The 26,540-nt window shown below is 43.4% G+C and overlaps 1 protein-coding gene across 10 annotated transcripts in view; it reads right to left on the minus strand.

The window, feature by feature from the left end:
* Window positions 1-768: 768 nt before the first annotated feature.
* DCUN1D3 (defective in cullin neddylation 1 domain containing 3) overlaps window positions 769-26,540 on the minus strand; it is a 39,153-nt gene continuing 13,381 nt past the window's right edge. For 6 of the 10 annotated variants that reach the window (XM_049638398.1, XM_049638403.1, XM_049638397.1 and 3 more), the window contains 3 exons: window positions 16,230-16,360; window positions 7,866-8,401; window positions 769-6,068 (listed from right to left, as the gene is read on the minus strand). In XM_049638398.1, the coding sequence (XP_049494355.1) occupies window positions 5,585-6,068; window positions 7,866-8,296 (915 nt within the window). In that variant the 5' untranslated portion in view covers window positions 8,297-8,401; window positions 16,230-16,360 and the 3' untranslated portion in view covers window positions 769-5,584. The remainder of the gene's footprint in view (window positions 6,069-7,865; window positions 8,402-16,229; window positions 16,361-26,540) is intronic. The other 4 variants (XM_049638406.1, XM_049638407.1, XM_049638405.1 and 1 more) reach the window with 1 other exon arrangement.

Consider the following 26,540-nt stretch of genomic DNA (forward strand, 5'->3'; position numbering starts at 1 on the left):
CATAACTGGTCTACCATAATCAGACTTCTAGGATGTATGAGCCAAAGAGAGCCATCAGGGATCATGTTAGTCTAAGCACTCCCATCCCCCCCACCCCCCCAATTTGGCACAGAGGGACGTTAAGCCCCCAGGAGGGGTAGTGACTTGTGAAAGGTCATGTGTGATCATGCCAACCCCCCCATCTCCTCTTCTCTGGATTCCTTGCCATTACTCACCTGACATCCTTTTGGAAACCTTAAACTTACGTGATTTAGGTGCTTTTTATAAAGACTCTTTTAAATCCTAACACTCTGATGGAAATAGTCTCTTGAGTTTACAGATGAGTATAAGGAAACTCAGAATTTCACTAACTTGCCAAAGGTCACACAGCAGTGGCACTTGACAGTTTCAGCTGGTCTCCTTTGCCTTAATCACTGCCAACCTGATGTAGGAGCCATCCATTAACACAGTGCTCACATTCACTTTTTGTTCCTCATAGGAATCCAAATCAGTTGTTCTGGTAAGACTATTTAAGTAGTGGCCCTCTGAGGACTCATTTGCCTTTTGCCTACAAGTATTATGACCCAAAGGCCTTTAAGTTTGTGAGTGGGAAGTCAACATCCATGTTTGAAGTCTGAGGATCCTGTACCATCTGGATTATTTTCCAAAGCATAGAAACTGCTATCCAGTATCACGTTGGAAGAGGCTCCCGGTGGATAAATCTTGCCCCAGAATTAAGTCACTGGTTTTGTTTTGTTTTGTTTTTTTCTCTCTCACAATTGTCAACAGTCAAGTAAACAAATTTATTAAATCCAACAGCAGGTAACCTTTCAAATAAAAAAACAAAAACATCAAAAGAAAAATGTAGACAAAGACCAAAACGTGTGTAACAAGTTAAAAATATTCAAGGGGCCATTTGGAGAGTGCAGCAGTGCAGAGAATACAAACAAAAGTATTGACCTTTGTCAACAAGTTTGTACAACCTCAAGAAACAGACAGACTGGTCACAAACCAAGAGGAATCCACAAAGGTGGAGGGTCACATGAGTAGTGGACTCATCACCTCAGTGGGTTAAGGCAGGGTATCTGTAGGACCAATTCATCCAAGCCCCATTTGCCTATTGCTTCAAATTCCCCCCTTTGAAACCTAGAATTCTATTCATTAGTGCAACAGGTAAGAGGAGTTTATTACAGTTTCGGGGCTGGGGACCAGAGTCAGAGGGAAGATACTTCCCCCAGAATAAATGGCAGGGGCGGTGGGCGGGGGGGAGGTGTGCTTCTGTTGAATGGCTTCCTTTGGCATTATCCAAGATTATATTGAAAGAAGGGAAGGTGCATGGTGGAAAAAGGTATCTATGAAAGCAGGCTTAGTTTCCAAGAGGAATAGGGAGGATGTGATGCCGCAGTACCTGACGGTTACTCAAAGCTATATAAATCATCTTGGCGTCTGCAACCAGTGCTCAAGTCTGTCTTTCAGTAAGAAAAAACATCTGCAGATCCTCACTAAAACACAGCCCCCAGTCCAGATTAAACTGGATATATGCTATAATTACAGCTTATAGGAATAAATTCTGAAAGGGGTGAGTGGGAACCACCCTATAAGATTCAAAAAACAGATTATGGAGTAAGTTGAGGATCAATGTGAATGTCCTCAAGTGAGTCTCATCGTACTGTATACTAACTTTTAATAGTCCTTTCTAAACAAGATACTGCTAGAGTCCACCACTGAAGACCTTTGTCAGTTGCCAAGATGTTCAAGTCATCACTAATCAAACATTAGAGACACAAGAAAAAGGCGAAAGCAGGCAGCTAAAACAAAACAAACCTAGCAGCATCTTCTCTCCAGCCCTTATAATTGCATAATTGGGTCTACTTCTGGGCTTCACTACACTCAAGACTTCACTTTAAATGTGGCAAACCAAAGTCTTAAATACAGATATTTTGGTTCTTCAACTTTTAGACCCAAGTCCTTATCCCAGTAATTTCCCACTATTTAATGCAATTTGGCATAGTGTATAGTATTTGAGGCCATCACACGAACTATGGAGTCCCACATCCTACAGGCTCCAGCAATGAGGGCTGAATTTGGCATCAGCCTCTGGGAAATCAAGACTGTTTCAAAGACTGATTAAATACTTTGTGGCTTAATCCCTTCTTCCTTTCTAAGAAGGCTAGTTTGTGCCTTCCTTAGGAAAGTTTTAATGTCAAAAACACTGCCCTGTACGTTTTCAGTTGGATTTCTTTGGGCCTGTGGGCTTGGTTGAAATTGGGATCTTTACCCAGCTCTAATACTTCTTATTGGAAGGGTAGACATGGTGTCTGGGACCTATCTCACATCTCACAGATGTGAGCACATCTGGCACAGATGAGGAAACACTGTTGAGGCAACCAGCTGAAGCACAGCAAAGTCATTACAATAGGTGGGGTTAATGATACATTCAAATATGGCAGGGATGGGGGAAGAGCATTTCAATGAAGCAACACTTCATCTCATACAGCTTTCTAATCACTAACCACAAACTCAGCCATTTGCTGAAAACCAAGAATTTCCCAATACGTATTCAATGTATTGTAGTTACCCTCAGATATTTGCCTATTTTCAAAATTGCATCCATATCCTGCCCCTCTTCACACCACCCTGGTGTTACATTGTTAAAGTGAAGAGTGCACTGGCTTACCTGAGGGGCACGCATTTGGCCTCTTCCAATTACTGCTCACCCATTAAACAGAAGACCTGTTTCTAGGTTAAAAGGACCAGAGACCTTTCACTTCCCAGAAATGACTACAAATCCTACATACACACCCATCTTCAATCCCTCTGCAAAACTGCTTTTCCTGTAGTCAAGTATTGGCGCAGAGCTACTGTGGAAGCTTGGAATTCCTTGCATCATGAAGTCAAACCTGGAAGGACCCTTTAAGTCCTTCCCTAACGGCTCCCTTTTCTGGTTTCTCATTTGCATTTCTGTAACAAATACATCATTAAAAATATAACCAAAAATAATTTCTTTACTGGCCCTTTTCTGGGGGGTGGGGAGGCTGAATAGTTAATTTACAAAATCCACCCAGTCTAGTACACCTCATGCATGGAATGCTACCTTGTAGGCTGGGAAAGGAATCCAGTTTCTCCAGAGTCCTCAGGATCCTCAGTGCCTCCCTCTTTTGTGCACTTCTCTCCATATACCCTTGTCATCTAAGAAGAGAGCCTTACCGGACTAGGAGAGGCAGCCTGCCTTTCTCCCTTTTCAACCTTGACCCAGTCCAGAATCAGGAAAAACTAGAGGTCGCAGACTGGCTGGATGAAAAGGCATTTCCCCCTTTAAGACCTCAGTCTGGGCACCCTGACTACAGTTGAGCCCACAAAACCTAATGGGCCCCTAGAAACTCTCTTTATTCAAGGAACTTGTGTCTTAGGCTAGAACAAAAGCCAGACATCTGGCCTGAGACCCTCTTCAGCTTTCCAGCAGTACTGCTAACTTGCTGTGGCTGATTTGAAAGTTTCCCTTCTAGTCCTCTAGAAGAAGCAACTGTAAGGTTTATGGGGCTTTAAAAAAAAAAAAAAAATCAACCCCCCAAGTACATTTCCTAGGTCATTGTCAATCTTAGAAAACATCGACCGCAGAAACTCTTTAAATAATCCTCTTTGGAAAGATGGGAGCCTGGAGCCATAGGCTACTAATAAAGGAACTCAAAATAAGCAAATTCTGCCCAGGCTGAGAAACATACCTGGGAGGCAGATGGGAGTAGTTAGGGAAGAAAACTCCAAATGTTTAATAGACAAACTCTCATTACCTCAAGAGTATAAATATTTTAAAAGTTTTTATTCAAAAGATTCCCTTTTCAATCTATTCCAAAGTGTTGGAAGCTGAACTATACAAGTTCCTGCCACCCACCCTTCCAGTACAGTTTTTTGAGGCTGTTTTTTTAAAAGGAAAAATAACAAGAGGACCCTCTACTGAAACTGGGTAGGACCAGAGTCAGCTCCCGTGTGGCAGTATGGCCAAAGCAGACCTTATGGAGCAAGCACGTGGAGGAGTCTGGGGAACTGGCCCGCCCTCGTATGAGGAAAGGGCTGAGAAAATTCATCTTCTCTTTAGTGAAAATGGTCCAAATTCAGATTCAAAAGCCTCCATTTATGACATTCCCTGGCACTCTTCTTATGCTTTATATATTGAAGGCAGCTCCCTCTTTTATGGCCAGTTTTAGCAGGCAAAGAAATAAAGGAATATAGATACATATATGTGTATATATATATATTTTATATAGGTAAAATATATACATATCTTATATATGTATATATACATATTTGGGGGTAGGGAAAAAGAGAGGAGGGTCATGTAAACCTAAACAGTTATCACATTACCCCAAATGAGCTTGACATTAACAAAGAAGGTAATAAATAACTCCTGGGGATTAAGTGACAACATGGGTGCAGCAAGAAGGGAAAGGGCACAAGTTTAACTATTAAATACACTTCTATATTTGTTTGGCAGAGTTCAGGCCAGTCCCAGGCTTCTGCACTTGCCAGACAAGTAAGCTGATGATAATCAAAAAAAATTAAAAAAAATAAAAAAAATTAAAAAAAATTCAAGCAGAGCTCCATACCACAGTTTTCCTTCAAGTCAGTTGGCCGGCAGGCACAGTTTTCCGACCACCAGGAACAGAAACTTTGGCTCCAAGGCAAATGAAAAAAAAAAAAAAAAAAGTATTTTCACCTACAACATGAAAATACAGAATATTCATCAAAAAAAAAAAAAAGAAAACTATCAAAGTCTACTTCCAGCAAAACTGAGGTAGCACTGCTTTCTCTGCATTCAATGCTTAAGTGGTTCTCAGTACAATGTGGTATAAAAAAACTGCTCACTTGACTGACAGGTGCAGCATGTTGATGGATAAATGCAACATGAAATGAAATAGGTCAAAGAAGGAATGAGCAAGAAGTGGAAAAAAGGGGTTCGGATAAAATAGCTTAAAAGGGGGTTGTCACCAGACTACAAATGCTCTTGGCTGGCCTTGGCTCTCCAAGAGCTTTAAATCGCCTGGGAATTAATGCAATATGGTTAACAGTTAACACTGCTATTCAATTCTGTGTAAATCTTTTAAAATAATTATTATAACCTAAATCCAACCATGTAAACAGCACTACACACAGTACAGACCTGCCCTGAAAAACAGAATATGCAAAACTGAGATCTGGCACTGTATCATCTTGTAATGTTAATTCAACCTAACCATCCCATTCCCCCCTCCCTGCTCTATACCCTCCCCCACAAAAAAAAAAAAAATAATAATCTAATTTGTGCAAGAAATGGCAGGCTTATTCTATCTGAAGGCTTCAAAAAAAAGATACACAACATGTAGCCAGGTTCAAATATTTTGGGGGAACCCCCCCCAAAAAAGAAATAACCAAAATAACCAAAAAGTGAAGAAAGTGCCTAAAACATGATACAGCATTTTAGAGCCCTTTCAGATACAAGGCAGAGAAAGGTGTAAAGTAGAAAATATCTGGATCTTCAGTAATTTCCAGAAAGGTCCAATCCCTCAGTTGGCTACAGAGCAGCAGGCAGATCCTTGCTGCGGCTGCTGCCGCTGCTCCTGGGATAGAGCCACTAAGTCTGCTCCTCGGGACACAAGCCCTCGGGCCCTGAGCTGAGTGCACCTCTCCCTTCCCCTTCTCTTTTCCTTCGCTCCATTTCCCACTCCACAAAGGTATCGAAGAGACTTGGCCAGGCCTCATCTTCACTGTAGTTGCTGAGGTCTGGGCCAATCACCTGAGTGAAGTTAAGGAACATGTTCCAAGTGTCCCGGGAGATGCCCTTGATCCCCGAGGGGTTCTCCGTTAGGAAGTTTAGCCATTGGTCCAATACTGGAGGATTGTTCTGGGTAAAGACTAGTTTCCACAGGGCAATGGCTATTTCCCGATGCAGTGACCGCTGCCCTTCTTCAGAGTCCAGGCCAAACTGAAATGTAAACCGGTAGAGATCCTTGAATTTATCCTCTTGTTTGGCTTCTGTTAAGAGGCTAGGGAACCGTGCACAGATCCCATCAATGCTGTCTGCACTTATTGCTTTGCAGCCATCAAAAAACTCCTTCCTGCAACAGGAAGGAAGGGGCACAATTAATAATTGTAAACACTATCATCTGCTGAGAGGCAATATAGCATAGTAATTAAGAGCATGGCTTTGAGTCTGGATGGCCTGGATTTGAATTCCAGCTCCTCCACTAATTAAATTAGTCCTATTTCTTCATCTGTCAAATGGTGAGATTACCACGTAACTTCTAGGGGTTTGGTAAGGACTAAACAAGTTAATACGTGTCAACTGCATCTAACAGTGCCTAGCACATGGTAGACAGCTAATAGTGGCTCATTCATTCACTTACTCATCTTTCCAAAGATGAAACTCAAGGCTCCTGCTCAATGCCCTATTTCCCATTTGGCAGTAGTAATTAAGCTGCAGACTCCCCTCCCAGACGGGAAGTCTTCCTGCTTTCCTTTTGATTCTCCATGGGTTGTTTGTTTTCCGAATATTTTTGGTGACTGCCAAGGGAGATTTTTGGAGTCAAAGATTCTGGATAAACCTAGGTAACTCTGCCACCAGAGGCCAAAGTTCTGTTATTAAAAAATGAAAACTGGGGCGCCTGGGTGGCTCAGTTGGTTAAGCGTCTGACTTCAGCTCAGGTCATGATCTTGTGGTTTGTGAGTTCGAGCCCCATGTTGGGCTCTGTTCTGACAGCTCGGAGCCTGGAGCCTGCTTTGGATTCTGTGTCTCCTTCTATCTCTGCCCCTCCCCAACTTGTGCTGTCTCTTTCTGTCTATCAAAAATAAAATAAATGTAAAAAAAAAACAAAAAAACAAAAAACTGTGGGGGTGCCTGGGTGGCTCAGTCGGTTAAGTGTCCAATGACCTGATCATGTCAGGTCATGATCTCATGGTTCATGGGTTGGAGTCCCATGTCGGGCTCTGGGCTGACAGCTCAGAGCCTAGTGCCTGCTTTGGATTCTGTGTGTGTGTGTGTGTGTGTGTGTGTGTGTGTGTGTGCGCGCGCGCGCACGCACGCGCCCCTCCCCTGCTCATGCACGCTCTCTCTCTCAAAAATAAACATTAAAAAAAAAAAACCACGAAAATTGAGTATGTATTTTTAATATCTATGTAGGATTTTTAGGTTCCAACAAGGTTTCTCACTAATCATCTTCTCAGAGATTGCTGTATCAGCTAAAAATATAAGGCATCTAAAGTCTGTCGGGTAATCTACCCAGGGGCTAGAAACTGGGAGGTGGAGGTGGGGGGGGTGTCTCAAAGTCAATTCTTATTTATAACCCAGTGCTCTGGAAACCACACCTTGAGGTGACCCTGCCCCTCCGACCCCACAAACAACCTCTACAGGGATGCATGACCATGGAGATGTGCACAACTACTGCTTGGTCACAGGGGCCCGCTGTCCTTTTTGGTGCGCATGCTGGCTAAGGGACATGTATGCAAAGCTAGAAGGGGCAACTGGCTTCACGCAGTGACAGAGGCAGACACCAAAGGTGCTCCCCAAACTGGCACTCACAGCGCCTGGCACAGGAGAGGTGCATGGTAAGTATCGAGTGAGTGAGGAAGTGAGGGAAACAACAAGTGAAGGAGTGAAAGAAGAGATAAACGTCTGGGGCAGCAGTGGGGCTGGGCAGCAGAGCTCCACGTGGGTTATTCCTCGCTTAACTTTAGGCAAAGATGGTCGGTGCCGGTTATTCAGAGGCTGAATTGCTTTAGAGAAATTGGTCAGAAAAAGACAGACTTACCCAAAACCCTAAGAAGCCAACCCAGTTCTACCCCAGCTGGGCACCACTGCCCAGTAGTACATTCTCCCTCCTCTGCTCACCTGGTGACATTAAGTATTTGTGACTAACCTGGTGAATTTGCACATGGTAGCAGCCTGGAACTTCCAAGCCAAGAGCAGCACTCGAAATTCCGTGGGGTCAACACATAAGTCATTGCAAAAGCGCTCCATGCCTTCCTCCAAAATTGCATCCTCCCGCTCGTCCTTATAACGCCTGAACAGTTCTTCCAACCTCTGCAGGGAAGACTCCTCGGCATTGGACTTGGGCTCCCTCCCAGCATCTCCAGAGGACGTTGGCAGCTGGCAGGGTTCGGTGACAGCCTCTGCCTTCTTGGTCCCATTGACAAGGATATCCCCACCTGGCTTGCCACAGGCTGGTGGCTGTTCCTCGCGGTGGCCTGCACTCCGCCTGCTGTGTGACTTGCTGCTGGGGTCACGGTCTCCATTCTTGCTGCCCAGGGTTGATGAGGGATTCTTGCACTTGGTGACACACTGGCCCATGGTGCTGGTGGCCTGGCCTCTAGAGTGGCCCCCTCTGGATCAGATGCCCTCGCTGCCACTGGCCCATGTGCCTCAACATGCCATCAGCCAGAGGAGCTAGCCAACCTAGAAGAAAATCAGAGAACAGTTACCACTGGATAAGGAGACAGGAGTACAGGGACTGCGCCCCGGGGCCCCACTCTCTTTCATTGAGCCAACCATGAGAGACCCAGAGTTCATCACCACCTCCCCATAAGCTCTGTACCTTCACACTGGAAATGCAGGGCTGGGCACATATGGAGAATCAATAAGGAAAATTCCTAAAATTCTTAAGGTAACATAGGTTACAAAGAGGTTGATTCATGTGCAGAACACATCAGGGAAGACTGCAGTTTTGCCAGAAATATTCCAGAGGAAATCTGTCTTGCCAACTTGCCATCACATAAGAAAGTTGTTTGGTCCTGGATTAAGCCAGAAGGTGCAAATAAAAAGTTCATCTCCTAGTTTCTAATGTCAAAATCCTCAGATTTTCTTTTTAAGTAGGATGAGTAGGGAGAAAGGGTAGCCACATTTAAGAGTTTCATAATGGCCTGAAGATGAGGTAAAGGATTTGTGGAGTCAAGACTACAGTGTCCTAGCCAAATAGCTAAGTAAAATCTGTCTCTGATCTCTTCAAATTCCTCTCTGGGACTCTCTCACACAGTAAGTGAAATGCCCTTTCTCCACCCTTCCTCTGCCCACCCACAGGAGCCAAACATCAAGCCTGTACTCCATGCCAAGGTTCCTGGTCTTTCAGTTTCTCTCTCTCCCCACTCAGGTCCTCCTCAAGGCTGTATGTAGAGTGCAAGCCAAGTCCACACTAAAATGGAAGGTCCTAGAAGACCTGCAAGCTCAGTCCTCCAAGAGGAGGTCTCCACCTTAAAAGACATGCTGATTTACCTCAATATAATCTCTAAATAGTAGGGTAATTGCTAGCTAAAAAACAAGAGTGTGCGCTGATACAAACTCCTCATGGTGGTTTATTACTTACGTTATTTAAAAGTGTGTTTTGTGTGTTTTTAAAAAATTGTTAGAAATTTCCTGGCCAGGGGTGAGGTGATTTCTCTGCAAACTGTGTCTTAACTAGTCCACAAGAAGATCCAGCCACAACTTAGTATCTGTAAAATACTACCACCTGCCATAGTAATTGCGGCCACCAAAGTTACAATGTTAACAGAACTTCAGACCAGGAGCCAGAAGCAGAGTAGGCAAAGTGGACCAAAATCCATGTCAGTCCCATGCCTGCTCCGCTCTAGGAAGCGTTCATGGACCTTTATGATCCAAATTCAAAGCTCTTAGGAGACAGGCAGTGGGGCAGAAGGGTGCTTTTCATGGAAGGTTGGAGCTTAAACTTTACCTAAAGAACTTTCCTCTCCTCCAAATAGTGCCTAGATACATTTGGGGCTATCTTCATAAGGAATTCTACAGGTAAATTCTGGATGTACAAGTTTAAAATGACCACCAGGATCACTCTTATAGTTATCGGAGACTCAACTGTATCAGGGTGTGTCCTATTCTCCACCCTCAAAGAGAATAAATTGACAGAAAGACGTGCCCATACGTGCCCTCAAAAGACTTGCAGTTCCACTTAGGCTTCAAAAAAAACACTGAAAGGCTGAAGGGTTTTGGTGTGGGGAAAGATCCAATTAAGTTTCCTTAAGTCTTTCTGTGCCTTAATAGTACAGCAAATAAGCCATAAGAACAAGCTATTTAAAATTTTAAAAGGCAAGGGGTTAATTCTTGGAAGACCAGCATGCAAGGAAAGCAACTGTTGGAGCCGAATTATCTCAAAACAAGCAGGACTATACCATGTGGAGGGTCTGGTTTCCAGATTGGTGTTTCTAAAGACTACAGTGCTAAAAGAAACAAAAGGCCCAAACTCATACAAACCCCACATGCTCACAGACTGGCAGCTCTAATTCCCAGGCATGCTGACTCACCAGGGTTTGCTGCTCAGCTCCTGCTGCAGAGGGAGGCCCGGGTACCTGGCAGAGTAAGAGGATTTCCTGGCCTCTGTCTGACCCACCTACCCCAGGCCACTCACCCTCATCCCCACCCCCACGGGACAGATGCTTCCTTGTACCAGCTTCCTCCAAATCCTGGCGCCTAGGCCTTCAGGTAAGGACAGAACAGATGGGCCTCCCAAAGAGGCCCTAATCCCATTTACCCAAACGGCCCTCCACATAAGAGCATCTTTGATGACCTGACACAGCAGAACCTGAAGGCTTTTAACATGCCCAGCAGATAAGGAGGGGAAAATCAATGTAAACAGATGATCCATCAGCAAGTGCCAGAAGGTCAGATCTCTTTCTTCCATTCTGGTCCCCTTCTGTGAGATGCCCCCATTCCACAGGAGTGTAGAGGCAACTGATGACCTCAAGCAAGAGCACAATGTTTTCAGATCTGATGGGGAGTCCAGCCCCGATTATTCAATGGTCCCCCTTCTTTTGCATCTACCTCTTTCCTTGGGAAAACACTTATGCTCTCAGAGCTTTCTCGAGGCTGAGTCTCACAAGCCCTATGTCCCAGGCTGGCAGCACTTCAGATGTTTTAAAGTCATAAGTCTCCCTGGACTTGCTAGCTGTTGGCTAATAGCTAATAATAGCAGCTGTCAATTATTGAACACTTGATAGCATGCCTGGCACTACACTAAGCACTTTATGGACATTAAAACTCGTATATGCTCACCACAACCCCACTGAAAGATGGGGACACTGAGGCACAAGGTAAATCATTCAACATCACATAAAGAGGACCTAGTATGTCTGGCTCGAGAAACATAGCCTTTACCACTAGGCTGGGCGGCTGAGTCCACCTACATGAGAGCACCCAGGGAAAGCCCACCAATGGATGGGTCCTGAGCTCTGAAGTCACCACACTGATCTCAGAAGAGTAAGTTCTACCATCAGCCACTGGAAAGAGAATGACAAACTGTCCCTGCCCAGTGCTCAAGAAGGGTGTCCTACCCACTGCCCTCTCCCAGTGAGCCCTGCCACTGTGATCCAGGCAGTCAAGATTCCTTGGGCTCAGCCTCACCAGAGATGCCCTAAAGCAGTGATGTTTCAGTCCATCGACATGGTTCAAAGCTCCAGGTTTGAAATCAAAGGCCAACTCTGCCAGTTATTATTGCTGATCCTGATTGAAACCTTTATTTCCTCAACCGGCAGAATAGTATCTGCCTCACAGAGCTGTTGTTAAGGATTCAGTCAGGTAATACAGATAAAGAGTACCTGCCACACAGTGCCCCACTCCCCAGAAAGAAATGATAGGACAGCTATCAGTCATTATTATTAACAGCAAAGTAATATCTGGTTACCTGATGAAAACCGCAGCTTGTCCCATCAGAACAATGGGTGCCAGGCTTCAGCTTTTCCAGATCCAGCCAGGATGCCTACCCCTGCCTTGAGTCACATGTTTGGGTCTTGCTCAAGAATAGTCTCTTGAGAGGCACATGTGTGGCTCAGTCGGTCAGGTTAAACAGCAACTCTTGATTTCGACTCAGGTCATGATCTCACAGTTCAGGAGTATGAGACCTGCAGTGGGCTCTGTGCTGACAGTGACGAGCCTGCTTGGGATTCTCTCTCTCCCTTCTCTGGCCCTCTCCCGCTCGTGTTCTCTTGCTCTCTCAAAATAAATAAATAAACTTAAAAAAAAAAATTCTCTTAAACCACAGCACTGACCCTGCTCAAATGTACCACTGCCCAGAAACACCTGGAGGGTTGAGTTCTCCACAGGATAAGACTGCCTTGTGATTGACGCTGAATAAAATCAAGCTAGGTATCTGCTGTGCTCTATGGACACCACGAATCCAATGGTTACCCCCGACCCTAACCTGGGGCAAGCTTCCAGCCAGTTCCAGATTTCTTCCCCTTTCTACTTAGTCCCAGATCTGTAGGTTTAAAAAAGACAGGATTTCTGGCTTACTATTTATTTATACTAATTTAATGGAACTGCCTTTCCAGCTGGTCATCCCAGCCACCTCTGAAGTAGGCAGCCTCAGCACAATCTGGGCACCCTCAGAGGCAAATTTGATCAGCAACAAAGCACCACTGTGTATTTAGTAGGATATTACAATAGCTATAAATGTAGCTCTGTGAAATGATTATCCCCATTTCATAGGAAAAGAAATGGAGGCATACCAAGGTCAAGGAGCTACTCCAGGAAGGGAAAAACAGGAGCAGAGTAACGAAGAGGATGAGCTCTTGGAGCAGACAAACCTGGATGTGAATTACAGTGATGGCACCAACTGTGACTGTCAGCATTAACTTTAAAATGGGGCAGCTGTACCCCAAGTTAGAGTAAATGAGATAATCCATAGATGTTCTGCCCACACAAAGTATTCAGTACATGTTAACCTTTATCGTAACTGCTGCTGTTATTGCAAAGACAGTGACAGAATCAAGCCTCCTTGCTCCTAGAACAGTGCTCCTTTCAGTGGCCAGTGCAGCTCTTATGGGGGTGGGGGCAGCTCAGGTAAGCAGGACTCCCCAGGTACCCACAGCAGCTACCTGTTCTTGCAGGGATTCTGCTCTCCTGCTTTAGCTAAGAGGCATTAATGAGTTGAACAGAGCCAGGGACAAGGAGGGGCATGGAGAAAGCAAAGGCAGGAAGAAAAATGAAGAAAAAACAAACACACATACACGCACACCCGAAACCTACTTCTAGCACAATTATACTTTGGGGGTTTACCTGAAAGATTGATGCCAGTTATCTCTCAGCTCAGTTTATGCTGGACCACAATCAGCCTCCAGCTTTTCTCCTTCAATCTCGGCTCCAAATGATTCTGTCACCCTCCCTCTCTGCACATCAGCCCTAGTCTCCCCTCCCCCCTCCACAGTACCAGCCCTGGCTGCTGTTCATAGGGATGGACTTGGCTGTCTGCCTGGCCCCATGCCTGGAGCTGGCACTGCTGGCCAGGGGCGATCCCAGAGGCTGTGGTCCCTGTGGATGCTCTGGCTCCAAAGAGGGATCAGGAGCTGATCTATCCTGTAGGCAGTTTCGTGAAGTGAGATCAGGTAAGTCCCTGGGTCAGGTAAGTCCCTGGGTCTTCTCAGGTTTACTATCTACCTGTTATGGAAGATAATGACCATGACGGGCTAAACCACACAAGGACACAGGGTGACTGGAGACAGGAAAAGGAGAGAGGTGTGTGAACTAGTGTTACGGAAAGAAAGGTGGAGGGCTGACTAAGGGGAAGTGATGTGTGTTATGTGCACAGGGCTGCACGCTTCCTATGTATCATCCGCCTTTGACCTCACAGACACCTAGAGCTTGTCAGAGTTTTTACAGATGAGCAAACTGAGGTTTCTTAACTACTAAGCAGGGGAACTAGGAAATAAAACCAGCCTGTCAGACTCCAAAGTTCACCCTGTGGGAAAGTTTCAGAGAAGCGGGTCTTGTTTGGTCTTTAAACGACTAGAAACACCACATGGAAAGGAAAGAGTCAAGAGTCAAAGGGTCAATCTGGTTGGTCCATGTGGAAAGGAGATTTAAAACATTTAGTAATAGTGGTATCTTTTAAATTACACATATGTACTGAGGGGATTCCCATTAACTGTCACATTTAACCCACTACAAACCATATGAGGAAGATACTATAATTCTTTTTACAGAGAAGAGAACTCAAGAGTTTAAGGGATTTGGCCTCCAGTCCCAGAGCCAGTCTACAAAGGAAAAGGGATTCAAATCCAGGCAGTCTGACTTCTACACTCTCCATTCTTCATCACTGGCCTCACTACTATTCTCTGCTATGACGTGTCCCAAAGACACACCTTTCTCCCATGGAGATGGGTAGGTACATTAGCAACACCTAAGTGTACCAGAGATACTGAGTAAACTCCCAGGAAGCCTTGGTTCTGGTCTGGTATCTCTAAGCAGTGTGAGACATTGAACAAGTCACTTAACCTCGCTGAGTCTGTGTGATCCCAACATTAAAATGAGGAGTTTAGACTAGTCCTTCCAAGTTTAATGTTCTGGGACCACCTTCACTTTTTGGCATGCAAAGAGGCTAACGATCAAAATTTGCAAGACTGCTTAGTAAACAGTTCTCTCTTGCCCAAGCCTATCAGACCCAAGAGAAAATAAGACAAGAAGTCGTAAAGGAGGAGAGAGAAAGCGGGGGCTACTCCAGTCTGAGTAAGGGGTGAAAGATTATACTATTTTTGCAGGTCTGCCTCTCTGTAGTCATCTTAGTTTGATCTCTTCAGGGTCAGCAATAGGCCCTGGCATATGGAAAACAGACCAGAGCGAGCTGGCTCATTGCTGCAGCTGGTTGGGTCAGGAAGGCTCACTCAGAGGAATGCTGCGTTGGCTGCTAATGGGGAGCCTGTCACCCAAGGAACAACCTTGTGAAATGAGGAGCTAAAACACAGGAGGCAAATGCTGGCACCAAAAATCAGTCTCAACAAGGCACTTGCAATCTACTTTGAGACTTCCTGGAGAGAAGGGACCAGTCTGACTTAACCATCCCATTCTGTTCCCATCTAGTGTCTATTCAGAAGCAAGAAACCACTGACAAATGCTGGTATTTCTATATAGTGACAATGAGAAACCCCTTTCCAACTTTCATCAGTCTGTGGAGCCAGCTGGGTGCATGTTTTTATGTCTTACTATATATGCCAGACACCCAAGGGCCAGAGAACATGATTTCCTCAGACAGCTTTTCTCCAACTGCCAGGGGCTAATGCGCTACACTTGCAGAAACCATCCCCCCCCTTGGGAGTCTCAAAGGAAGCCCACAAGAGCCTCTTGATCCCACCTGGCAGCTACAGATGCTGAATGACCTGAGAAAAAGATAGGAAATGGGTGGTGGCCATTTGTAAACTACTTCCTAGAAAGTAAACTTGCAAAAATAACAAGGAGGTTAAGAGTGAAGGAGTACTTTAAATGCAGAGTCGCCTGCTGTCACTTGGAACTTGGGCCTTACAAGATCACCTTTGGAGATTAGGTCTTACCCAGAGCTACTTGGGAGGGAAAGCTGTTCCCTCTGCCAAAGCAAACGAGACCCGTCTGCTGCTATTTTCATGCTTTTAAAAGACTTTTTGTCCTAAAATGTACTACAGCAGCAAGCTAAGACAGCACTTCCAGTTAGGGTTGGATAGGAACACATGACTTTCTACATCAACAAATCTCAAAAGCGCAAATAAAAAGAAAAGGGCTTAAAGAAGGCGTTGGGGGAGGGGAGGGGACTTAAAAAAAAAATAAACCAACTGGTTATATTTCTATAAAATAATCTTAGGTCACATGACTAAGACCAGCCAGCTTTCCACAGAGTAATTTTCTTTTCTTTTTAAAGTGTTATTACTGTTCCTTACCTTGCATACTTCAAATATACTAGAGTAAGAATATATATCCAACTAAGGCCAGAGGACCGAGGCCAGTATGGGCTGGCTAGAACAAATACCACTTGCCAAATGCAACCAAGCCAACACAGGCATGTACTATAAAGTTTCCAAATACCAAATAATGAAGCATTTTTGGTCTCTGAGCTCCAGTAATGAGCTACATGTTTAATCCCATATGACTCAAAATAACCAAAAAAGGGCCATATCATTTTACTGACCCACACTTGGAATCTTTTTGCTGTCACTATTGATCAGGACAGACTACCCACTTATGTGCAAAGCAGGCATCATTAAGGGGCACCAGATTTCTAGGTTGACTACTCTGTTTCTGTACAAACTTTTTCAATTTCCTTCCTGGTCTAAGACCTGAGGGCTGTGTTGGATCTGTGCTCTGTGGCACTGTAATAAAAATGGCATGCCTGTTTGCACTCTTCATCTCTGGCTCTACACTGCTTGTTTTCTTTCTTAGGATGCAGCAGCCTCATTAGGCCCTGCTGAAGGTAAACCAGTGATTAGGCACTAATTCCCGGCTTCCAGTTAGCATACGGATACCAGCCACCCTAGAGGCTTACCTGATTGTGGTTGATTAGTCCTCAAACACCCAATTACCACATCACCTGTGCACTTTTCAGTCTCCTTCTGAGGAATTCAGTAGTCACAAATTGAAAATTAGTTAACTAGAGATCAGCTTTGTTTTTTGCCCCTAAGTAAAAGAAAGGCAAGAAAGGAAACTGAAATGAGTCAAAAGATGAGGAAGGAACCCAATATAAAGATGATAAATGACTGCATCCAAACGTCTAAAGGGGCACCAGAAGTACCACAAATGTATAGATGTGGTTTCTAGAGCCACATTTCCTCTAAGAATGCCTCAGGTTCATCATGTGGTAACTAATCAATCTCTTAAATGTCTGCTAATTCTTTAAAAAAAAAAAAATCCAAATCCATTAAGGCCACATTTATCAGTTTTTTTCCTAGAGGCCCATGATGGAAGCTGACTGCTAATGCACAGCAGACGGGAAGAAGCAGAAGGAGAGAAGAGCTGTATAATAAAAGAATATCTGTTTTCAACCACATCAGTAAACTGGTCAGAGAAGTGAGGCCACTAAGGCTTTCTATCCTGCTGCCAAATTCAAAAATATTACATAGTTAGTCTGTAAAGTTTAGAAAATAGAAGCATAAAGATAAAAAAAAAAAAAGTCCCCTAGTATCCCACTACTTACAATTAATATCTGAGTATGTCTTTTCAGTCTTTTACATGAGCACATATGGATGGCACAAGTAAAATACATGCATGTCCATATTATGCACATGGACTTTCAAACAAATGTGGGGTCATACCGTACATTCTATTTTGTAATCGTTTCCGTTGAACATTTTTTCATATAAATCTTGTGCTCTCATCCAACGCTTTTAAAGAGCAGCAATTCAATGGTAGTACTGGTATCACCACTAACACACTAGTTACGTTATGTAACCCAGAGACTATTTATAGCCTACTATTCATTCTGTCAAAAATTCGGTGCTGTACTGCAGAGGGTGTGCAAAAAAAAGGTTGAGAGGGGCACCTGGGTGGCCCAGTCAGATAAGCGTCCCACTTCGGCTCAGGTCATGATCTCACAGTTCATGGGTTTGAGTCCCATGTCAGGCTCTGTACTGACAATTCAGAGCCTGGAGCCTGCTTCATTTTCTGTGTTTCCCTCTCTCTCTGCCCCTCCCCACTTGTGCTCTGTCTCTCTCTCTCTCTCAAAAATAAATAAACATTAAAATTTTTTTAAAAAAAGATTGAGATTCTCTGTTGAAACATATTTAATATTCAGATAAGTCTTCCCCTGAATGGAGGTACCATAATAGGCTGATTTATGTCTCATTGTTGGACATTTAGCTTGCTTCCAATACTTCACTATTATAAATAATACTGTGATAATAAACAGAACAGGCAGTTAAAACTCAGCACATTTATAATTATTTCCTGAGAATAAATTCCTGTAAGTGGAACCAACAGATCAAAGGATTTGCAAACACACACACACATATACAATTCCAATCTGAATTCCAAAGAATATCAACTTGTATAATGGCAATGTACTGGGAGTGTGTATTTCTCCCAACATTATCTTGTGATATTTGTCAACTAATTCAACCTCTTTTGAAAAATCCTTACCAAAAGCACATTAAGACATTATATTGAAGGGGAAATATCAAACCACCAAAGGAGAATGGAAACAGGTAAAGAAAGATCACTTGCTTCACTGTAAATCACATCAAAAAGGCTGACAAATCCAAGGATTCTGGCTTCAAGGATTTCAAGACAGTGTTGTTAAATGATGCAGAGTGGGGGGCAGAAAAAGATTACTCGTAAGGACACCTTTTAATTCTATCTAAATTGACACCCACTTGTCTGCTTCCCCAGTACCTAGGCTCTGCATCAGGTGATTACCTAGTTTTCACTAGAAGAGCCTTCTCTTGAACTCTTGGCCACATAGTTCAGGGGCTAAGAGTTCACCCAAGAGTTGGGTGGGGTTCATAATGGACTATGTGACTCAGGCCCACCAGAGCCTCACATGCCCTTGGCTTCAACTGACTGGGTTAGGGTTATGCAAGAGACCTAAGAAGACAGTGAATCTTAGCAATGCAAGTATGGGAAGTTGGAGCTGCTGTAGTCATCTTGAAAGAGCCACCAGAGAAAATAATAATGCCTATCAAAGAGTCACTGTGAAGATTAAATGGTCCCTTCTTATCAAATGGGTCTCAACTTAAATGTATATAAGACTCAAGAATAAAATCACTGCCAAGAGACAAGGATAAAATGAGTTTTCAAGGCATAATCTGTACCCAGAATCCAACTGTACTACCTAAAGTCAGATCAAAGCCTGAACTCCAGTTATGTGAGCCAATAAATTCTTTTGCATAAACCGGGTATCAGGTTTACTGCCACAACAGAAAGAGTCCCTACCAACACACTGCTATGTCACTCCAAAGAAAGAAGGTCTGATGCCTAGGCTCTCTGATTCATCATCCAGAACCAATTTACTAGGCCACAATTTCAACCCAATACATCAAAGGAATCCATTAGCTGAACACCAGGACCAATAATCCCAAACTCAAGCAAACTGTAAAATTCTATTACAAGTGGGTGGGCCACTAGGATGCCATTTAAAAGCTGATGTTACTAATGAGCAAAAGAACCTTTCCAACTGCAATTTTTATCACCTTTGGCCTCCTTCAAGCAGACAGGCCACAGAGCACTTAACAGCTGCTTTATTCTGTTGTGTACACTTTCTGTCATCCTCATGTTCCCAAGGAGGAACCTCCTCCCAGCACTCAGACACCACGTGAAAAGCTGTAAAGCAAGAGCTCCTGGAAGTCTTCCTCTGTATAGTAACAACATGATCAATCTTCCAGCTGAAATAGGTATCTCATCTAAACCACATCCTATGAAACTGAAAGACCAGATCTGACCAGAATTTGACTGCCCTCTTGGTTTCAGTTACTATTGCTGAAACCATCTCTCTTTGGTTTCAAGCACTGAAGAGCCTATTTAGAAAGTATTCCGGTTTTTTGAGATCGAGCCCCATGTTGGGCTCCATGCTAGACTGGAGCCTGTTGAAGATTCTCTCTCCAGGGGCACCTGGGTGGCTCATTCAGTTAAGCGTCCAACTCCTGATTTCAGCTCAGGTCTTGATCTCACAGTTAGTGAGTTTGAGCCCCACATGGGGCTCTGCACTGATAGTATGGAGCCTGCTTGGGATTCTCTTAATGGATAAAATAAACTTAAAAAAAAAAAAAAGATTCAGGGTGCCTTGGTGGCTCAGTCAGTTGGCATCTGACTTCGGCTCAGGTCATGATCTCACAATTCTTGAGTTCAAGCCCCATGTCGGGCTCTGTGCTAACAGCTCAGGGCCTGGAGCCTGCTTCGGATTCTGTGTCCCCCTCTCTCTCTGCCCCTCTGCCACTCCCGCTCTGTCTCTCTCAATAAATAAACATTAAAAAAAAATTATCTCTCTCCCTCTCTCTGCCCCTCCCCCGCTCATTCACACGTGCACCCACTCTCTCTCCCTCTTGAAAGACAGCAAGACAGAAAGCAAGAAAGAATTCAGGTTTTAAAAACTGTGACAGTAAATGCTCGTTTTTGTATGTCTTTATTGGAAATCCATTCCCTGCAGGTTGAAACTTGAGGCCCCAAGGTTTGGGCTTTTTTTTCCCCCCAGTTACTTATTTCACAGATGCGTACTCACATGGCATGAAGCCAAAGTATTCATTAACACGTGTAAAGATAAGCAGATAATTAAATCAAAATAGACCCCTATACCTGATGGCTGGGATCACAGTATTAGAGACATGGTAAAAGACACATCTGATGATTCCAGCCCAGTTCTTGCCCACTTCCCGCCCATATTGACCTGCCAAAATTGCTGCCACCAAATGGTCACTGCAAAGCTATCAAAACTGTGCCCTAACAGCTAGGCCCTATTTTCATAAAACCGATTATGAGGAAATCCTAAAATAAAGCAGCAGTACCATAAGCTCTTTTGGTCATCAGTATCTTTGAAAATCTGATAGGACAGCTTTGGACCCAGAATAATCTGTAGATACATACAAATACACGCAAAGCTTGCATCCAATGACTGAGGTCTATGAAAATACATGGAACTTTTCCAAAATGCATCAGGATTTTATCTACACTGCAACCACATTGATTCTGTCCATCCAGAAAACCCACTTGCAGATAGTGTAGCTCCTACAGCTGCCCCAGTACAGTCTCATGCCTTCGGAGAAAGGCAGGACATGCTCTGCACACAGATGACTGAGTCTGTACAGTTCAGCTCTGTCTGCGCCCCAGCACACACTTAATCACCCGTGCCTCGGTTTTCTCACCTAAAAACTAGGAAAATCAAAGGGTCACCGTGAAGAATAAATGGCTCCTTCGCATCAGGTGGGATTCAGTTCTAATGCTGAGATGCCTTTACTGTTCAACCAACCTCAAATTCCATCTCCATCCAATCTGACACACTATTTTATTTCTTCCCAGCACATTCCACTCTCTGAAATTCTTGTTAACTTACCTGTTGTCTGCTCCCACTACTAGAAGGCAAATGCCACAGGAGCAGGGATTTTATCTTATTCACCTCTTTGTCCTGTGCACCTAAGTTGTGTCACATAAGCAACAGTTTGATAAATATCTGTTGAGTGAATAATAGTCGCTGAGATCTACTGAACACTTCTATACAAGGCACTCACTAGTCTATGTACATTAAGTGTATTAACTCATGATTGAATAAATGAGGAGTCCAACATACTTAGCACTGTCCCTAGCACAAGTTAGAACTCAACAACTGGTAGCCATTTATACCAATTCTATGATGTTACCAAATACTAAAAGGGGGTTAAGCCCTAAGTATGGAGAATTTAATTTCACTTCTCCAGAACTGCTTCCTAAGGTCTAACTTCTCCTGGACTCCTCTCCTCCCAGTACTTCACTACCTTCAGAGAGAAGAGAGAGTAGGAACTGTCCCCTTATTCCCTACCTCATCATTTCCCAGATAATGTAAAACACAGCTTCTCAGCCAGCATATACCACTCTCCACATGCCACAAGCTAATTTTCACCTCAAACCCAACAAGAGCCAAAGTTAAAGTTGAAATAGAACATGTTCATCCTGTCGAGCCTCTCTTTAACCTGCACCCCAGCCCCTTGGAAAAAATTCACATTAATGATGGATATCGATATCACTCCGGCCTCTCCTTTTAGCAAGGGAGAAAGTCCAAAGAGTTCATTCAAGCCACTGCCATGTGGCACTCTAGGAAGCTCCAAGGGTTTGCCAGTCAGGTGAACTCCAGTAAAAAGCCTTCTGGTGCTGGTCTGAACTACATCTTCTCTACCTCAGTAAACTACGGCATCACACATTTAAGGTGTTTGGAGATGCAAGAGCAAAACCCAGCAGTTTTCTTGAATACTGCATATTGAACATGAAGAACACACAGCCATTTTATACTGCTATTCCACTGTTGTATTTACTAAAAGTCGCTTGATGACACAGTGGCTTTTAACTCTGAGGGTTAAAGAGCATACCTCATCAAAGATAGTAAGAGATACGGACCATCAAGGTCCTGCATCTCGTTAGAACCACAGGGGACAACGGACTATGTTTTAGATGACAGCAAGAAAAGAAAGGCCAAGAACGAAGGGCCTTCAAAGCTAGATGCATTTGCCAAGAAAGCAAAGGGCAGATTCCACCTCTGCTGGCTGGCAGGCAGGCCCACACATTCTGCTTAACCATGTGAAACAGCTAGCTTTTGCTCTCTCCGCCTCCGGGCCCAGTTATGATATTTGGGTAGCAACACCAGTGACTTTTCTAGGAGAGTGTTTTATAAAAATAGAGCTTCCAATTTTAGGTCTAAAATTGAAAAGAAAAATAGCCAGAATTAGAAATCTGTTTTAACACAATACATTGAAAATTACAAGTTTAAGTGCTGGTAGCTAAGGACGGGGATCACACCACCACATGACTTCTCAGTGAGTCACAAAAAATAGTACAGGTTTGTTGAACAGTGGACACCGGTAATAAGAGTTAAAGAGGTCCACTTGTGTCAGATGATGGAAAACCAAACGGACACTCCTGCATTTGTTTCAGCAATGGCAAAACAGACACAAATGAACGGCAGCAGCAATTTACAAGACAGAAATGTTCATACACCTTTTGTGAGGCTAGTCAAAGAGGAAATGTTTGAAACCCTGAATATGACTCATTTTTCAAAAGTTAAATCAGTTTAACAAGAAAAAAAGTCCTCTACACTATTAATAAATCACTAACTGAAACATTTCTGGATTTCTAATAGCCATTCTTGATTAACATACCTTTGTGTCAAAGCAAAAGCCAAGTGCAGGCATTTCACAGCAAACTGCTACCCTTTCAGTTATGAGAACCACTCTGGTGGAACTAGATGGGAGCAACAAGAATTAATCTTCAGGCCTAGATGGATACTGTCTTGATAATAAGACAATAAAGACCTCCCCAAAGGGCTTCTGGGTGCCATAAATTATATAACAAATCCACTTCTGCCAGGCAGCCAGGATTAACTCCTATTCACCCAGGGCACTACTCCTCAGTATCACCAACTGGCTTATCAAAATGAAAGTCATTATCCACCACTGCCCTGAGAAAGGCACAGCACATTTCTCACTGCTCATCAGTTGGCTGACACCAACTACTCACTGCAAGAGAAATCAACCTAACAATCTTATAAACAAATTTGATACTTGTTTCTTGCAGGCCAAAAGTTTTTTTAAATCCAGAAAGGAAAAGTATTTTGTTGGTTTCTCCTCCAGTAAGTTCTCCGGACTGAATTTTTATAGGAACTGCCTATGCTGACATTTTATTATAGTAGACAATGTGGGGTTTTTTTAATTTTTTTTTTTATTCATTTTTGAAGGAGAGAGAGAGAGGCAGAGCATGAGTGGTAGGAGGAGCAGAGAGAGAGAGAGAGACAGAGAGACACAGAATTCGAAGCAGGCTCCAGGCTCTATGATGTCAGCACAGAGCCCGACGCAGGGCTCAAACCCACGAACCATGAGATCATGACCTGAGTGGAAGTCAGACGCTCAACTGACTGTGCCATCCAGGCGCCCCTATAATAGACAATTTGTTATTTCTATTATGCATTCAAAGCTTGAATGCATTATGTATCCTTTACTCCTATTGAACATAAACATTCATGACACCAAAGCAGATAGCCAAAAATAACACGTGCACAGAAGATAAAGGATATTATTATTATTACATCTTAGATTACAAGTTCTAAGAAGGCAGGGAGTGTGCATGGTAACGTGAAAAGAGCTAACTGGCACCTAACAAACATTTTCTAAAGAATAAGCACATACTTTGTACCAAGCACACCGCACAAATCTACCTACATGCACGGTACTAGCCAGTTTTACACAATCACGTCCACAAATGCTTACAGGAGTTTTACAATGTACTACCCAACATTTTCAAATCATTTTACACATATGAACTAATCCAACAATCATACCCTAGTAGGTAGGTGTTATCACTGTTTTATAGATGAGAAAACTAAGACACAGAAAATACCAATAACTTATATAAGGGCACACAGCCAGCAAGTGGCAAAGCTAAAATTCAAAACCATGTTTTACTGTTTTTCATAATTAAGGATAATGCTTTTCAAACCCACAGTTTTTAAAATATGGAAATTTAAACTAACTCTTTCAAAAACCATACTAAAATAGTTTTTTGGGGTGCCTAGCTGGCTCAGTAGGTAAAACATGCAACTCTTGATCTCAGCGTTGTAAGTTCGAGCCCCAAGTTGGGTACAGAGATTACTTAAAAATAAAATCGTTAGGGGTGCCTGGGTGGCTCAGGCAGTTAAGTGTCCAACTCTTGATTTCGGCTCAGGTCATGATCTCACAGTCCTGAGACTGACCCCCGCTCGGGCTCTGCACTGGGCATGGAGCCTACTTGGGATTCTCTCTCTCCTCCCCCTCCCCTGTGTGTGCTCTCACCTCTCTTTCAAATAAAATAAAATAAAATCTTAAAAAAAATTTTTTTAATGTTTATTTATTTTTGAGAGAGAGGCAGACAGAGTGTGAGCAGGGGAGGGGCAGAGAGAGAGGGAAACACAGAATCTGAAACAACTCCAGGCTCTGAGCTGGCAGCACAGAGTCCAATGTGGGGCTTGAACCCACAAACAATGAGACCATGACCCGAGCCAAAGTCAGACGCTTAACCAACTGAGCCACTCAGGAGCCCCAAAATAAAATCTTAAAAAAAAATTTTTTAAATAAAATGAATAGTTTTTTGTGTGGTATGTATAAGCTTTCAGTTACTGTGAAATGAGAGACAGAACAAGATCACTGCCTTCCACTTTAACTGCAGCCTTCAGTGAGAATGAACACTACCCCCTGACCAAATACACATGTAAATACACATATAACTCAAAAGTTTCATGAAGCAATATTTACCTTACCCTCACTTCTAGGATGCACTATAATTTATTCCTTTTCTTTAATTTGGTTTTTAACTTTTGATTATACTCACTAGATATGACCCACAGTGAGAAACTCTCAAGATCAAACTTAAAGGTCCCCTTCAATAGCCTTATTGTGCCAGACAAAATACTAGGCATTTTAGAGTCATGACAGCAGTTAATGCCCACATCTACCCTACGAAGTTGGTACTGCTGATACACTGAAATAATCTCAGAAAAAACCCACTTTACCCAAATCCCTACACTGTGGCACAGAAAAGCTCACCAAACTGTCCATCTGCTCCCCCAGTTTCCCAGGTTCTTTTCAGTGAGGTGGGGAAATGTGTCTATTTCTGGCCAATGAGCTGTAGGCAGTTGTGATTCTTATCGTTTCTAACCCTAAACACTGAGCTGGCATGTGACATCCCAGCCATCTCTTCCCCTGCCATGGTGACCAAGATAGTACACAAGAGTGGAATCTTCATTAGCCTGGGCCTCTGAGTGACTGTATAGAACAGGGCACCCTTCAGCCTACTGACCCATGCGGGACATCCAAACAATAAAGTTTTATCAGATTAAGGCAGACTTTATAAATTCTGACTCTTGACTATCTACCCATCCTCAGTAATTCTACAGTTCAGGCCCCTGACATCTTTATTGGAGCACCCTCACAAATACTTTCCCTACTTCTGGGATTGCTCCCTCCAACCTCTTTCACACTGTCACCGGAATGATCTTTTACACACACACACAAACACACACTTGACTATGCTGCGTCCCTACTCAAAATTATTTAATAGTTCCCCTTCACCTACAAAACACAATCCCAAACTCAATAAGGCGTACAAAGAAAGCCCTTCTGAGTCTGGCCTCAACTACTGTCATTCTCCCCATCTCATATATTCCCCATCCCTCAGCCATAAACACCTGCCATTCCCCAAAATGCCACGCTTCTCATGCTTAGGTTTACACATCCTGTTACCTCTACTGAATGCCATCTCACTCTCTGGTCTATGTCTGTCAAGCTCAGCTGAGATTTTTACCTCCCACAGGACTCCTCTCCTGACTCCTTCAAGCTGACCTAGAGCCTTTCTGCCCCTCCACATCTTCATTTATGGCAGATATTTTTTGGCAACGGTTTTACATTTTCTAGTTGTTCTTATGTCTCTTTTCCTACCACATCATAAGGGCCTTAAGAACAAGATACACAAAAGGCACTTAAATGTACCGGAATGAATAGCTGGCAACCTATAAACACACGTTGTGCATCCAATCCCAGTGTCAGTCCTTTAAGAAAAATTCAGACCACACACACTTCATTTTGAATACAATGGTGAAAGCATCTAATCTGAAGGCCAAATTTTTCTAGGTTACAAAGCTAGTTTTGAGTTTCAGAAGTTCCCTATGAATGATCCACATTCTGTCTGGGAAAGCTGGTCCCCTGCTCATATACGTCTAATTTGAAAACTATATAGGATGGTTCTTCTTAGAATATCTTGCATCTGTTTGGAAACTGAGAGTGCTATTAACAGTGTGTTTTTAAAAGTTTTGTTGGGGTGCCTGGGTGGCTCCGTCAGTTAAGCGTCTGACTTCGGCTCAGGTCATGATCTTGCAGTTTGTGAGTTCGAGCCCTGCGTCGGGCTCTGTGCTGACACCTCAGAGCCTGGAGCCCGCTTCCAATTCTGTGTCTCCCTCTCTCTCTGCCCCTCCCCTGTTCATGCTCTGTCTCTCAATAATAAATAAACGTTAAAAAAATTAAAAATAAAAGTTTTGTTCTGTTAAGCTGCTACTGTAATCAAAAGCTCTTTCACTTCAGTGGGCTGAGTCAGAAGCACTAAATGCAGGAGACCTGCAGAACTTGGTGTTGAGTGAGTCAACTTAAGCATTGTATGCAAATGG

This window comes from Panthera uncia, chromosome E3 (genome assembly GCF_023721935.1).
Source record: "Panthera uncia isolate 11264 chromosome E3, Puncia_PCG_1.0, whole genome shotgun sequence".
In the NCBI taxonomy this organism is placed as follows: Eukaryota; Metazoa; Chordata; class Mammalia; order Carnivora; family Felidae; genus Panthera; species Panthera uncia.